This window comes from Arachis duranensis, chromosome 3 (genome assembly GCF_000817695.3).
Source record: "Arachis duranensis cultivar V14167 chromosome 3, aradu.V14167.gnm2.J7QH, whole genome shotgun sequence".
NCBI classification, from domain to species: Eukaryota; Viridiplantae; Streptophyta; class Magnoliopsida; order Fabales; family Fabaceae; genus Arachis; species Arachis duranensis.
Genome location: NC_029774.3, coordinates 133,459,646 through 133,475,017, shown reverse-complemented (window position 1 = coordinate 133,475,017; position 15,372 = coordinate 133,459,646). Strand labels below are relative to the sequence as shown.

Here is a 15,372-nt window from a genome sequence, read left to right as displayed (position 1 = left end):
ATATTTAAAAAAAATATATTTTAAAAGTCTTTATTTAAGTAGTTGCTATTTTAAACCGTAAGATGCAACGAGTTCGTATCATTGTACGTAACGATCTACGGTGAGTGAAGGGTGAAGAGTGAAGACGGTTTGAGGGCCCACCACTGAACTTTGAAAATCCGAATCCCAAAGTGATGGGAGTCGTTAAAAGTAAAGTATGGGCGCTGTCCACATCCTTCCACCATGATGCGCCACGTGTCACATCTCCACACGATATCTTATTGCCTTATTGGCACTCTTTTTTATCTTCAATCATAATCGCCCATTTGGGCCCTTTTTTCTTCTTCTGATCTGTAAGGATTGTAAACCTTTACTTGTAGTCACAAGTTTAAAATTAACAAAAGATAATGACAATAATAAATTGGTGACTTCTTCACGATAATTATATTTAGTCAATATTAAATTTAGGAATATTAGGGTGTGAGAGTAAAACTTAAGTTGATGATGTAAGGACCTCTTTTTGGGAGGTGAGAGCACTGAGCAACCAGCCGCAGCAGCAAGTTTAGGTCCACAAAAAAAAAAGTAGTAGAGCCGAAGCTGCAGTAATTGAATGAACAAATTTCAATGAACGAATTTGAGTATAACTTTATTCAATCATAAAAAATTTTTATCAAAATTAATTATTAAAATTAAATATTAAAATAAAATATATATTAAAAATAAATTAAATTGTATATATTTATATACAAATATATAATAATTAATTTAGTAATTAATTTTAATATATAAATAATATTTTTAAATTTTATTTTACCTTGTCACTACTAAATATATATATTTTTTGGTATTAACTACTAAATATTTTATTTATCTAGTAATAAGGGAGTTAAAAACCCAGAAGAAAGCAACTACTCATCAAAATACTGAAAATAAAAAATAAAAAAATAGATACAGACAAAGAGGAGAGAAAAGACTGCTGAAAAGTGAAAATCAAAAGGGCCGGGACCATTTTATCGCGAATAATAGAGAATGGGTTCGGCTGGCTGGCAACTTTGTAATAAGTTGTGGTTTTTTTTTTTGTTAGAAGTTGTGTCTTTGTTGTTTTTTTTTGGTAAAAAAAGTTGTGTCTTTGTTCCATTAACACATGTCTAAGCTTGGAGGGTTCTACCTTCCAAATTGCCCCTAACATGCACCCGAATCGGTTCCACAATGATAGAGATTTTCTTTTTGGTCATACACCCTAATACACACATACCTCCTTCCCTCTCCATGGGTTTCATAGAACCACTTTCCAGTTATGCCTAGGATTTTCTTTTTTGGTCAGGAGTCGTAGCTAGGGTTTGAAGTTTGAACCCTTATGTACTCTTCTAGTACATGCAGTTGCAGTCCAAGGTTTTTTTTTTGTGGACCTCAGTCCAAGGTTTGCATATCCAATTTCCATAATATAAGTGGACTAAAGCCTAATAAGCATCACTACATAATAGGCTTTCCAAAAACACGCTCATGGACTTTCTTGGACTGAAGCCATGTTGTTTGCTTATAGGGTGATGCACTGATGCATATGACGATTTTTTTTAACTCCCATATAGTCCTTCTTTTATCTTCTATGGCGTTTTTTTAATACTTATGGACCAAAAAATGCTTAGTTAATAGATGTGTTTGTGTATAAATATATATATTATTTTATATATTTTAATGAATGTTTTTATATATTAATATATATTTTATTAGAATGACTATTTTAGTGGTAATATAGCTTTCTTTTTCAATAATATAGTTGATAATTTAAAATCCTTAAAAGAGCATAGAGTAACACTCTCATATAGTTTCAATTCGTTTAAAAGTTATTTTGTTGTATTGTTAGTAATTGTTAAAAAAAATTATATATACATAAAAAATTATCCATCTTTCAAATTAATTACTATATATTTGTATATAAATATATATTTTATTAATTTATTTTTAATATATATTTCATACTAATAATTTATTTAGTTGATATTTTTTACATAAACATAGTGCATATTAATTGTTATACATATATGATTCGAATATGAAGTCATTTTAAATTTGAATACATCCTCTATTTTACATATAAAACTTACATACTTTTTTTTCCATAATATTTTTTTTTATGAAAGGATGGGCTTGCGGACTAAAAGAAACCCAAATAAACTAAATATGAACTATTTTTAATTTATAAAACAAGTTTGTAGACGCTATTTTTCAATAAAAATGTACTTACTGCGATATATATAAGATATGAGAAATTTCTTTACAGAATTTTGATGCTGTTATGCGTTGGTATATTGATATATTCTCATGTCGTGTTATACATAATTGTTTCGAGGATAAATAAATGGAATTATTTTTTAGTTTGAACGTGAGATCTAGATTCTGTTTAAAGCAGTATTCAACTTTTATTGGTGTCGAAGTGTCGCCGTCAGAATTTCTCGTGAATAGGTGAAGATGGTACCTGTAAAGGACTCTGATAATTAAGTTAGCAAAGATTTAAAATAGATTTTTAGCAAATTAGCTTCTAAATATACCTGAAGGTGTCAATATATTTATAGTAGAGTATATAACTACCTTTAGAGTAGTTCCACCTTTGATGGTGAATGACCGTTCCATTTTTTTAGAAAAGTTGTTGAGATCTCCATTCTAGATAAATGGGAGATATATTAAGAGTTAGTTATTTGTTCAGATACATAAAGCTGAGTTGTTTGTCGTTGCACCCGACCTATATGAGGTAGGGTAAGTGTAGATGAGGCTAACTCTCTTGGATGGACTTTTATTCATTTAGGACCTGGCTATATTTTTAGGTCATGGTAAGAGCAGTACTCCTGCTTGAGTCCGAACTTTACTAGGTTGGATTTGAGCATTTGTAGATTAGACTAATTTCTTGTGGATTAGAACATCAAATCGGACAAACTACCTTTTTTGGGAATAAGTCGGGTACTTGACGTGTTTTGAAATTCAACATGTTTTGAAATTCGAGGCGTTACGTCTTTTTGTAATTCTGTGCACGTTACTCTATAGTTACCTTAGTAATTGTGCGCCATAAACGAAAGGTGTATGAAATTATTCTTTTACCCTTAGTGTCTTATAAATACCAAACCCTTTCTCTTTCTTCTTTTTTCGCTCCTTCTGAAACGTTTTTTGTTCATCCCTCTCCCTTTCTTCAGACTTTTCATTTTCTTCATTACAACTTTTCAAAGCTTATCCATTCTGAATCCTTACTTCGTATGAAACGTTCGTGTGTTTGCTGTTTTCTCAAGATTGGTTCTATTAACCTTTGAGCTTTCTTTGCTGTATTCTTGTTTTTGAATCATTTTTTATTGTTATTACTGGAAGGATGGCAATGATTATTTGTATGTTTGGGAGTTCTGTGTTTTTCTTTGTATGTCGAAAATCAATTTTGAGAATTTACTTTCTTTGTTTTGAACTTTAATTGTTGTTACCGCTGTGAATCTGAGTGTGGAAATTTTCTCTGTGTTGTCCCCAAATGGTACTATTTTATCTCTTGAAAATGGCGCCATTTCCACGTCTGGTAATGTTGTGTATTTGTTTTGTGTACAAGAGGTTGTAAGAAATATAACGTTTTTTGGGGTTGTTTGAAGATGACCTGACCTCTTGCGGACTTGCCTAATGCTTGTGTTGTTGTACTTGACTTTTTGACTTGTTGTGATGATCTTCTTTTGTTGTATTGTAGGTGTAGCTTTTATGTCTCGTTCAGTAATTCTCAACATATCGTTTAAAGTTTCATTCGACTTAACTTAAGTAGATATATCTGTTCTTTCTGTCATTTTCGATATTGATAATGAGTATGCTGAGACCTTTCGTAGGCATCATAGTTGCTGAACCTTAAAAAAAGGTTTGCTTTTCACGACTTGACAAGTCGGAACGCCATTTCCTATACTTGTATGAATGCTTTTTTACAAAGTTGGGAATTAGCCTTTCTTTTGCCGACTTTGAGTCCAAGGTCCTCAAGCTATGTAAAGTCGCTCCTTCCCAGCTTCACTCAAATTTTGGGATTTTTTGAAAATTTATCAACTCCTCTGTTATGAACTCGACGTCCCCCATTTTGTTAAAGTTTTTTTTTTTTACCTTTTTGTACTTACCAAACTTTTAGTTTTAAGACGCAAGGGTGGATCTCCTTCCGAGCTGTTCAAGGGAGGAAGGTCTTTGTCATTTTTGATAACTCTTTCCACGACTTTAAAAATTACTTCTTTAAAATTCGATCTGTTGAAGGTGTCCGACTTTTCTTCCTGGATGAGAGGGATGAGCCCCTTTTTAACTTGTATTGGGAGAAAAACATATAGTTATTAAGTACAGCTTGGATGACTTGGATGAGGTTGAGGAAAGTGTAGTCGCCTTATTTCAGGAATGTTGGGGCCGAGCTCCTAATCTAGACACCAAGAAATATTTAGAAAATTCACGCCAAATTCAATCTGAGCTAGGTAGCATTCTTTTCATTATATAGAAACAATTTTATTGATTGTTTTGTTGGCTAATGTGATCCGACTTTGATATCATGCAGAAAAAATGATTGGGAAGTCGGCAGCTATGAAAACTCTTCGTTCTGCTAGGAAGAATGCTATTGCCCGAACTATTCAATTAAAAGAAGCTGGCGAGTCAGCGATCTTCCTTCTCCTTTCAAGTCGGACTCAGGTGCCTCTGTCTCCATTAAGGTTACTCCCGATCCAATTCCTCGTCCTCTCACTCCTCCCTTTAACTATGGTAATCAAATAATTTTTCTTGCACCTCCTTTTTTCGAGCCTAAGTCTAAAAAACGTAAGACTTCTGAATCGAGAAGCGTTTATGAACCGGACTTTAATGGTATAGAATTTTGTGAGAAACACATCCTTCCACATAGCTTTATTAGTATGAATGATGTTTCCGTAAAGAACCATCTTCAAGTACTTGCCTGAGGTTAAATTTGGACGGCTGGGGTATGCTTAGCTTTGCTAAGGGAATTAGAGAAGACTTCCGTTGGCGCCACTAGGTGCACTATGGCCGACCTGCAAGCTGAAGTGGCGTCTTTGAGGTAGTCAAAAAAGGAGTGGAAGGGTGAAAATGAGGCACTTGTTTCTGACCTTACCAAGGCTCGAAAGAGGGTGAAGCAATCTGAAGCCCCTTGTGCCATGGCAGAGGGCTTAAAGAAGAAGGTTGAGGAGAGCTATACTAGAGTATTTGGAGAAAAGCTGAATTTGGTAGATGAGGTAGCCAACTCAAGGGAGAGGTATGTAGATTTGGAGGAAATTATAGCTCAAGGAATGAATGAGTTAGTTGAGAATATGAAAGCCCAGTTTTGAGTTATAGCTTCCGAGGTAGACCTCCTCCTCATTAGCCCTGACATGATCGTGATTGATGGAAAGATTGTCCCCGCGCCTAAAGACGATGAAGGCACTCATATGTTCGACCCAAAGACTTCGGAAGTCCGAGTTGAGGGAGCTTCTCAGAGCTTTCCGACTCGGATAGAAGACGAGCTTATTCCCTCTCAGCCTGAAACTCTCCTGACTTCCTCTGTGTAGCCCGAAGATACCTCCAATATGACTTTCAGTGAGCAGACCAATCCAACTTAATTTCAATTTTCAGAATTTGGATGGCTCAACTTGTGGGTCTTTGTGAACAATTTACTTTGTAATATTTGTAGTTTGGATACTTTATTTCTTCGCTTTGATACTTTGCTCAAAAAACATTTTTCCACTACTCTGATTTGTGGTGGTTTTTTGTACAAATATCTTTTTAACATCTTTTCTTGGATTGTCTTTAGTTGGCATAGTTGTTTCTATAGTGTTTTTGTGACTTAGTAAATATTTCCGTTAAGTCACTTGATAACTATTCGATACTGATTTTGTTAAGTTGTTGAAGATGTCGGTCAAAGTAAGTTGGTCGCGACATTGATCTTTCTTGTAGGGTCGGGATTGTATGCTTCCCTTAGTTAGCTTCGCTCTAACTTTAAGTAGTCGGTTTTAATAAGTTGCTTTTTTAATTCATTTCGGGCTCGCCTTTTTTTAAGTTTTAATGAGGTATGATCACGATATGCTTATATATCTTCTTACATTAATTTAGACCTTGTCACTTTATCTTGCCGACCACCTAGGTCAGGCAATAATTTTTGCGATTTTTCGAGTTAAATTAGTGTGTTTTAGTGAAAAATTAGTAGAAAAATGAAATATCATTAATGAGAAAATGATTTACATAAGTTGCGTTGCTACTAATAGTTTTCTTTATCAGTAATCCTTAGTTCTTGCTATGGTGTCTCGTTAAAACTCCCTATCTAAAACACGGTTGTTTTTTGGCCTGAACGTGATGTCCAAAATCCTTTTGAAGCAGCGTTCGACTTCTATTAGTGCCGAAGTGCTGACATCCAAGTTCCTTGTGAGAAGGTGGAGGTGGTACCTACAAGGGACTTCAATGCTTAAATTAGCAAGGGTTTAAAGCAGGTTTTTAGTAGATTGAGTCCTGAATAAACTTGAGAGTGCCAGTGTATTTATTGTAGAGTAAATAACCACCTTTTAGAGTAGTTTCATCTTTGATAATGGATGACCGTTGTCTTTTTCTAAAAAAATTGTTGAGATCTTCTCTTTAAATAAATGGAAGATATCTTAAGAGTTAGTTATTTGTTCAGAGAAGTAGAGTTGAGCTGCTTGTTGTTGTACCGAACCTCTATAAGATCGAATAAGTGTAAAAAAGACCAACTCTTTTGAGTGGACTTTTATTCATTTAAGATATGACTATATTTTTGGATTAAAATATAAACAATAATAATAAAACAAATTATGCTACATATCACCGACCCCAAACACAACTTCCAATTTTTATTGTACTGTGCTTTTTAAAGAACAAATTCTATCAATATCTTAAAAGATGTTGAGATGGAATAATCTCATTCTTACTAAGGAGTTTTGTAGTTGTGGAGAATCCAATTGCAAAAAAAAAAAACTCCTTTTTTGTCCGATTATTTAATCTTAAAATGCTAATTTTAAATTTTTTCTCTCTTTTTTTGTGAAAAAGAAAAAAATGAAAATAGTAATATTAGCTATGACGAAAAACTGTTAATACTTAACCTTTTTCAATTAGAACATATAATTTATATTCTGATGATTCTTTTGTAATTGACAATCAATCCACCTTCTTTAATTTGTTTAGAATTAATGGATTCAATAATGATTTAAAATTATATATATAATATGCTCTTATGCTACTGATGTCATATTCACTTGGACTGATATCACTGTATATGCATGCTACGTACCTCGAGCGCATTATTTGAATGCAACAATACATGCAGATAAAATATAAGCATACAAATTAAATAATAAGGTCAGTTTCTAATATGGTGTATGAGAAATGTTAAAGATCATCATCATAAAATTTATTATTTTTGGTTATTATTTTAATCTAAATTTTTTAATTTAATTTTTTTAGTTTAATAATTTAATAATATACTTTATTTTTTATTTTTAAATATTAATAATTAATTAATAATTAAAAATAATAAATTATGACTCTCTAGCATTCTTCCTCTAATATATTTATAAGAAAATTAATTAACATTCCCTGTGTGAAAGGATAATGTAGAATCTTTTGTATGTGAGTTTGCATATACAATATGATGGATAGAATTAATGGTACATAAACACGCCTGAAAGAAACGGTTAACTTTTAGTGATGCAACGTGGGGACCCAATTCAATAAGACAATAGATTTGTGGAGCATTAATATGATTATTGGAACTATGAGTATGTTTGTGCTTCAAAAGGAACAAAGGGTTTTGCCTTTCATGCTGTAAGACTGTACTATAAAAGAAACATTTCATTTGGATTAGAAAATTAAAGCCAAAACTTTGGGGGCATGCCTTAAATTAATATATCTTTAGTCTAATAATTAAATACTACTTTTCAATAATTTTTTAGAGAACCAAGTTTTTCACAAAATTAAGCATCAACTATACTCTAATGATCATTTTGTCAATCTTAAGATGCATTACACTCTCTCCACAACTTAAAAGAGTTTGTAATCTTAAAAACAAATATGTCATATATATAAAAAAAAAATCAACTATAAATATAAAATATATATTAATAAAATCGTGGATTTAGTTGCCGATTTTTTTTTATACAAATGGCGCTTTTATTTTGAAAAATAGACATCATGGGATTACAAAAATTCCACTAATTAAAGGGCGACATGGAAGAGAATTAAAGACGAGATCAAAATCTATGAATGTCTGTTCTTCGCCATTAAGTTATTGCTTAGCACATATGCATGATCTCATTGGATCTCATTGGCTTAGCAAAGGCTTTTCATATTTATTTAATCAACAATGCTAAGAACCAACTCTATATAAGCCAAGAACCAGTCAACCGGTAAACCAGAGACACCGGTGATTTTAACCGAATGTTGCTACTGATAGGTACACGGATGTTTCTTTTTCTTATAAATTGGATGGTTTTGGATATGATTTCTATGTTTCATGTGTTACGCATTAATAAAACATAATTAATTATATGAAATCAACTAATGAATGATCAAAACATCTGTTCTATGATTCTCTTCTATTACTAGTATATCTTCTCTCATGTTTTAAACGTGGTCAACAATAATTTAAAAAATAAATTAAATTATAAATTAATAAAACTAATTATAATTAATTATGTTGTTCTATTTTTGGCTGATTATTAGTTGGTTCCATATACTTTTCCTTATTTAATAAGTTGTTTGTATTTATATAAATGGGACATTATATTGAACGTAACTCAGCAAACTAATTTACATAAACTATTAACATAAAAACATATTTTCTGGATTTACTGTTATTTTTCAATATATAGTGCATTACTATATATACATACTCACATGGATAATTTTGTCAATAAAACATAATTTTTCATGAGTGATTCTATTACTTCACTCACGATAAATATGAAGAAATCACTAATTAAGTTTTAATTCAAAACTTAATTTTTTTTAAAAATAAACATACTTTATAAAAAAAATTATGTACACATTTTATACATTGATATTCTTTGTGTTAATTTTTGTAAACAAAGTATTTCCTTCACTTTTTTGTGGAAAAATGCAGGGGGAAAATGTGCTATTTTTAACTAATAAGATATTAATTAAATTTAATAAGAAAAGTTGAAATTTATTTTTGGAAACAAATAAGCATAAAATTACAACCCACTTGCAAATGGAAAAGGATGAAGATTATTCACAGAATAATTAGTAGTCAAGTTTAGGTCTTGGATAAAAAATTCATCGACTCATCGTGATGATTGAATTCTTTGATGTAGACGATGTGGGCGTGTAGCGTGATATGCTTTGCCTATCATTATTTTGGCAATGGCAGAATCTTTTATTTCATAATTTTGTTAGCCTTGAAACTTATGTTATGGGGTTGAAAAGGTCATACAGCTGAATTAACACAAATATTTAATACAAAAATAATATTTCACAACATAATAAGATAGCATAAAGAAGTAAATATATTAATTAAAGTAATAATAAAAATATAATAATATGAAAATATTCACAACATAATAAGATAGTATAAAGAAGTAAATATATTAATACCAATATTTTAACGTAAAAATTTTTTAGTAAGAAATAATAATCACAAGTTACCAAAATTTAAAAAATAATTATACTATAATTAAATATGAAATGTAAGAGAGTCTTAAATAAAGTATAAATTGTGTATATAATTAACTTAAACACTAAAATATCAAAGCTTACATATGAATAATAAGAAGATGAAAAATACCCAATAATAGAGCTACTGTCTGAAACAAATGTCTTCTTCTTTAGAACTCCAATTAAAATCTCCATCGTTTAGAATAAAGAATAAGATGAGATGAAACTGTAGTTCAAATTTCAGGCTGATCCAATGATGAAAGAATGAGAAATTGTCGTTTTAAATCTGATGCTCTACATAAAAATAAAAATTTTGTTTTTCCTCTTCTCTCTCACTTTGATGGCTGCTCTCTCTCACTCTCAATGATCCAAAAAATCTGATTAGGGTTGTGATACAATGGGTGCAAAGAGATACTCCAAAAAATTGAGTTTGGACCTCACAAAGAAAAGAAAAAATTCAACAAATCTCTCCCTTCTCGACTAGGTGGAGGGTCTCGTCATCACGGCGATCAAACAACATATTTCAAACTTATCTCTTGACAATGCTTTTGTCATCATATCAGCACCATTATCATCAGTGTGAATTTTTTCAAGTTCCAACAACTTGAAATTTAACACATCTCGTATCTAATGATACTTAACATCGATATGTTTAAATCTTGCATGAAAAGTAAAATTCTTAGCGAAATGAATAGTACTTTGACTATCACACAACAACACATAATGGTCTTGCTTGAAACCAAGCTCTTTAAGAAACTTTTTCATCCACAACAACTATTTACATGCTTCAATTGCTGCAATAAATTATGCCTTTGTAGTAGAAAGTGCAACCCATTTTTGTAGCCTTGATTGCCATGAAATAGCTTTCCCTGCAAATTTGACCAAATAATCTGAAGTAGATTTTTGAGAATCAACATCTCCTGCCATGTCTGCATTAGTAAAACCAACTAGTAAAGATTTCTCACACCAAAATTCAAACTTAAGTTAGTTGTACTTTTGAGATATCTCATAATCCATTTAACATCATTCTAGTGTTCTTTACCTGAATTAGACAGGAAACGACTCACAGTACCAACCGCATGAGTAATGTCTGGTCTAGTGCACACCATATCATACATCAAGCTTCCAATAGCTGAAGCATAAAAAATTTAATCCATTGCTTGTTTCTCTTCATCTGTGGTTGGATACTGTTTGGTACTCAACTTAAAATGAGGATCAAAAGAACTAACGACACATTTGGAATTATTCATACCAATCTTTGAAACACCTTCTTTATGTACTTTTTCTGTGACAAATAAAGCTTCTTAGAATCTATATAACAAGTAATAGTCATACCCAAAATCTGTTTGGCAGGACCCAAGTTCTTCATAACAAAGAACTTGCTCAACTATTTCTTCAACTCATGAATTCTCAAAGCATTCTTACCAATAATTAAAATATCATCCACATAAAGCAAAAAAATGATAAAATCACCATCAGATAATTTTCGCACAAATACACAATGGTTTGAAGTTGTCTTACGATAACCATACTCCTCTATAACAGATTCAAATTTTTTATACCATTGTCTTGAAGCTTGCTTCAATCTATAAATACGATCTTCTTAAACTTGCACGCAAATCCTTCTTTTTCTTTAGCAATGAAGTCCTCCGATAACTCTATGTAGATTTTTTGTCCAAATTATCATGAAAAAAAATTGTATTTACATCCATTTACTCAATCTCCAAATCAAGAGAAACTGCTAATACAAGTACAACGTACGAATGAATGACATCTTCATAATAGGAAAAAAAATCTCCTCATAATCAACATCTTTTTTCTAACTAAATCCTTTAATAACCAATCTAGCTTTATACCAAGACTTAGAATTGTGTTCTTCATTATTGATTATGAATACCATTTGTTCTTTAAAACTCTCACACCCTTAGGTAGCTTCACCAACTCATAGGTATCATTCTCAAGTAAGGACTTCATTTCTTCTTGCATAGTTTTAAGCATGCTTACATCTTCAACAGCCTCTCCGAAACATTCAGGTTCTCCCCCATCAGTCAACAAAACAAACTCACGTGAAAAATGTATTAATGAGGACTTTCTTTCTCTTGTGGACCTTCTGAGTACATTTGCAGAAATTTTTTAAGTTGACTGTTCATCATGATCATCATCACCAACTTCAACAAGCATCAGATCAACTGTTCTATCTTTACATGCACCTGTATCATGCTTATTATGTTGAACTTCAACTCTACCGTCTTTCACTATAGGCATAGAGGGAGTAATATCCAAGTCAGAAAAATCATTATTAGACTAAACCATTGGCTTCTCTTTATTATCCATATCCTTCAATGTTTAGTTTTCAGCAAAGACAATATCTCTACTTTGAATCATCTTCTCATTAACAGAATCATAAAATCTGTAACCAAACTCATCCATGTCATAGCCAATAAAAATACATTGCCTAGTCTTTACATTAAACTTGGATCTCTCATCTTTTGGAATATGAACAAAGGCTTTGCATCCAAAGACTCTTAAATGATCATAAAAAACATCTTTACCTGACTATATCTTTTTTGGCACTTCAAATTACAAAAAATATATGATGTCTGCTATATATATATAATATCTATAATTATATATTTATTACATCGAAAATGGTACAATTATTCTAATAGTAATTAACGAATATTAAATAATATAATTTTAGACTGTTTAAATTAATTTTTTATTATCTTTTAAATATTATTATTCAAAGATAAGGATTTAAATAATTCAGTGCTTTTAGCAGTCACGTACAAACGCATGAAGACAACTAAATATAATGAGAACCAGTAACATACAGTTGATTTGGTTTTCATAAATTAAAGCTTATATTAACAAGCTAAGCGTATATCGAATTATATGTATGTTCATTATTCAATCAAGCTTAGGCTAGTGGTGGTGGGACATATATCTCAAACAAAAAACTAAGTACTAGATAGTAGATATTGCTTTTTTCGTTCTTTTTTCTCCCTTCATCAGCTCATTATCTATCCACAAAAAACTATTCTCTTTTATACATGTATGCGTGGAAAAGATTTTGATTCCATCACCTTATATTCTTAGATGTTTATCCCAATATATGACGTGTTTGCAAGTTTAAGGTTTCAATTAGTTTTATTTAATTTTCAAATTTTACAGACATAACTTACATTCATCTTTGAATAATTTCTGGCACACAAATATTAATAGAATAAACCTGTAAAATACAGTTTTTACATATAATATATAATTAATGATATCTTGTGCATGTGGACAGTTACGTCTATTGCTTTCCGTTGTGTACTTTGATAAACGCCTTGCGATCTCGCAACTTGTACTAATCTTTGTACTTTTGTTGTGTGAGTAATTAACGAGAAAAAAATCGAGAGGAGAAAGATCATATATTATTGGAGAAGAAACTAGAGAACAACTTCATTGCATACAGTAATTTACATTTTACAAGTTTAAAGGGACACGTAATCTCTTCTCTTAATCCGTACATTAATTTCTGCCAAACTCGCATATTTATTCGAAGGTGAAAATTCAGGTGTAGTAAATCTTGCGTAAAGTTAATAGTTGAGAGTTGTTAGATGAAAATTTAGTCAAATCAATCAAATCATCTAACGACTCTCAGCGATCAACTTCAGGTGAAGTCGACTGCACCTGAGTTTTCACCTTATTCAAATACTAAAGACTAACTTATATTAGCTAGCTAGGTCGGGGTTCTATCTGTATCTAATAATCTAATAATAGCTAGGTGAAAATAGAGGATAAAACTTAGAGATGAGTTTCATAACGATATAGAAATATTTTTAAGAGAGATAAATATGGAATAACTTGACAAGCTATAATAGATTCCAATTTGTGCACATTTGGGCTTAAGGGCTTACGTAGTTATGTCTAGGAACTAGTCGGCAACGCAAAGGTGTCTTCATCTCGAGAGAAAGCCTGAGATTTTCGGAAAGATCCACGGGTTGTGCCGTGGGAAGCCAGACGAAATGGTGGAGAAGCCGTGCAAGCCAGATATGGACAGTGGCTAAGCCCAACGCTCTCCCCGGGCACACCCTACGCCCTGCACCAAACGGCGCTAGCCTCAAGTCTGAGCCCATAATGGATATATCTTCCTTCAAGAATCGTTCGGGCTTGAAAGCCCAAGGCTCTTCCCATATAGAAGAGTCATGCGATATAGCCCACATGTTAACCATTGCAGTTGTGCCAGCTGGCACAAAGACTTTGTCCACGTGGACATCGTGAACAGCTAGGCGGGCCCATGATAGCAATGGGCCCGGCGGGTGCAAGCGGAGTACCTCTTTGACTATGGCCTGAAGGTAAGGGAGGTTGGGAATGTGGGAATCTTGCACGTGACCATTTTGGCCAACACACGTGTCAATCTCTTGGCGGGCTTTCATTTGTATGTCCTGGTGAAGTACCATCCTTGCCATGATCCATTCCAGTAATATGGCCACTGTGTCTGTTCCTCTAAATATCATTTCCTGCACCAAATTCAAAATTTTAAATAAATAATGTCAATCAATCATTGTTGATTATATTCAAATTAAGTAGAAATTTACATACAATCGATTTCACATGAAGTTAATAATTAAGATTTGTTAAATGATGTTACTAAATTTCTATTTAGTGAAAACTATCAACTACACGTGAAGTTGACTGCTCGTGAGTTTTCACTGTTAATAAAACTTACCCAAAGAATAGCGACCATATCCGAATCAGCTAAGCTTTCTTCCTTATTAGGCAGTGAAAGTAAAGTGCTAAGAAAATCGTGATTGTTTCGAAGCAACGATTGGGGACACTTTTTTCTTTGATCCACAATGTTACCAACCACACTTTTAACCTGACTGGCCAATCTGTGACACCTTCTCTTCACACCATAAAAGTCAACAAACTTCAACAATGGAAAATAATCTTCCAAGTTAAACATATGGATTAATTCATACCCTTCTTTCACCATATCTCCCAACTCCTCACTAATCAACGAAGAAGAAGAACCAAACACACTCTCCAGAATGTTGCTCAGAGAGCCTTCCTGAAACACACTACGAACTTCCACAAACCCTTTCTCCTCCATCATCCCCATTGCTTTCACCGCCATCTCAGAAGCCAGGCGATGCCGCAGATTCTCCAAGCTCTGAATATTTTTAGGAGAGAACATGTGGAAAGCGGCGATTCTTCTCAGGTGGCGCCAGTAGGTTCCGGAAGGGGCGAAACCAATGGCGCGCTCGAACATTAGGGTTTTTGCAGAAGTTTTGATTGGTCGATCGGAGAATGAAGAACCGAAGAGAATCTCCCTTGCGGTTTCAGGGTGACTGCTTATGATAACCGGTGTGGAGCCAAGACTGAACGCCATGAGCCTCTTCGCCTTCAAGTTTGTAGCCATGGAAGCGAGTTTTGCGTGTGCCAGGGAACCCATTTGAGGTAGAGAACCCAACAAGGGCCAACCCATGGGACCAGAGAGGTCTCTGTGGTTCCTCCATGCAAAACCTCCGGGGACAAGCCAGTAGTTAAGAGAAAGAGCGAAGAGCAAGAGAGTGAAGAGTAAGAAAGAGAAAGAAGAGAGTGAGCTTTGGAATAAGAATAACGAAGCGAGTGTTATGAGAAGAAGTGTTGTTGGCTTGGACTTAAGCATAATGAGATTAAAATAATTAAAACTTGGGTTAATTATGGATTAGAAGAGGTAGCTAGAAAGAGTGAATAATAATGATTAATGTGAGAGATGGA

The 15,372-nt window shown here is 32.8% G+C and overlaps 1 protein-coding gene across 1 annotated transcript; it reads right to left on the bottom strand.

Moving 5' to 3' along the window:
* Positions 1 to 13,040: 13,040 nt before the first annotated feature.
* On the bottom strand, positions 13,041 to 15,372 carry LOC107482119 (cytochrome P450 78A5). Its single transcript, XM_021139518.2, has 2 exons — positions 14,339 to 15,372; positions 13,041 to 14,129 (listed from the first exon to the last, which is right to left on the bottom strand). The coding sequence occupies exons 1-2, from the start codon at positions 15,278 to 15,280 to the stop codon at positions 13,515 to 13,517; spliced, it is 1,557 nt and encodes a 518-aa protein (XP_020995177.1). The 5' UTR covers positions 15,281 to 15,372; the 3' UTR covers positions 13,041 to 13,514.

Bases quoted from the DNA above. Each gene is read 5' to 3' on its own strand.
- LOC107482119 (XM_021139518.2), bottom strand. From the start codon at position 15,280: ATGCTTAAGTCCAAGCCAACAACACTTCTTCTCATAACACTCGCTTCG. The intron at 14,130-14,338 runs GTAAGTTTTATT...AATTTGGTGCAG, and splicing joins ATATGGTCGCTATTCTTTGG to GAAATGATATTTAGAGGAAC.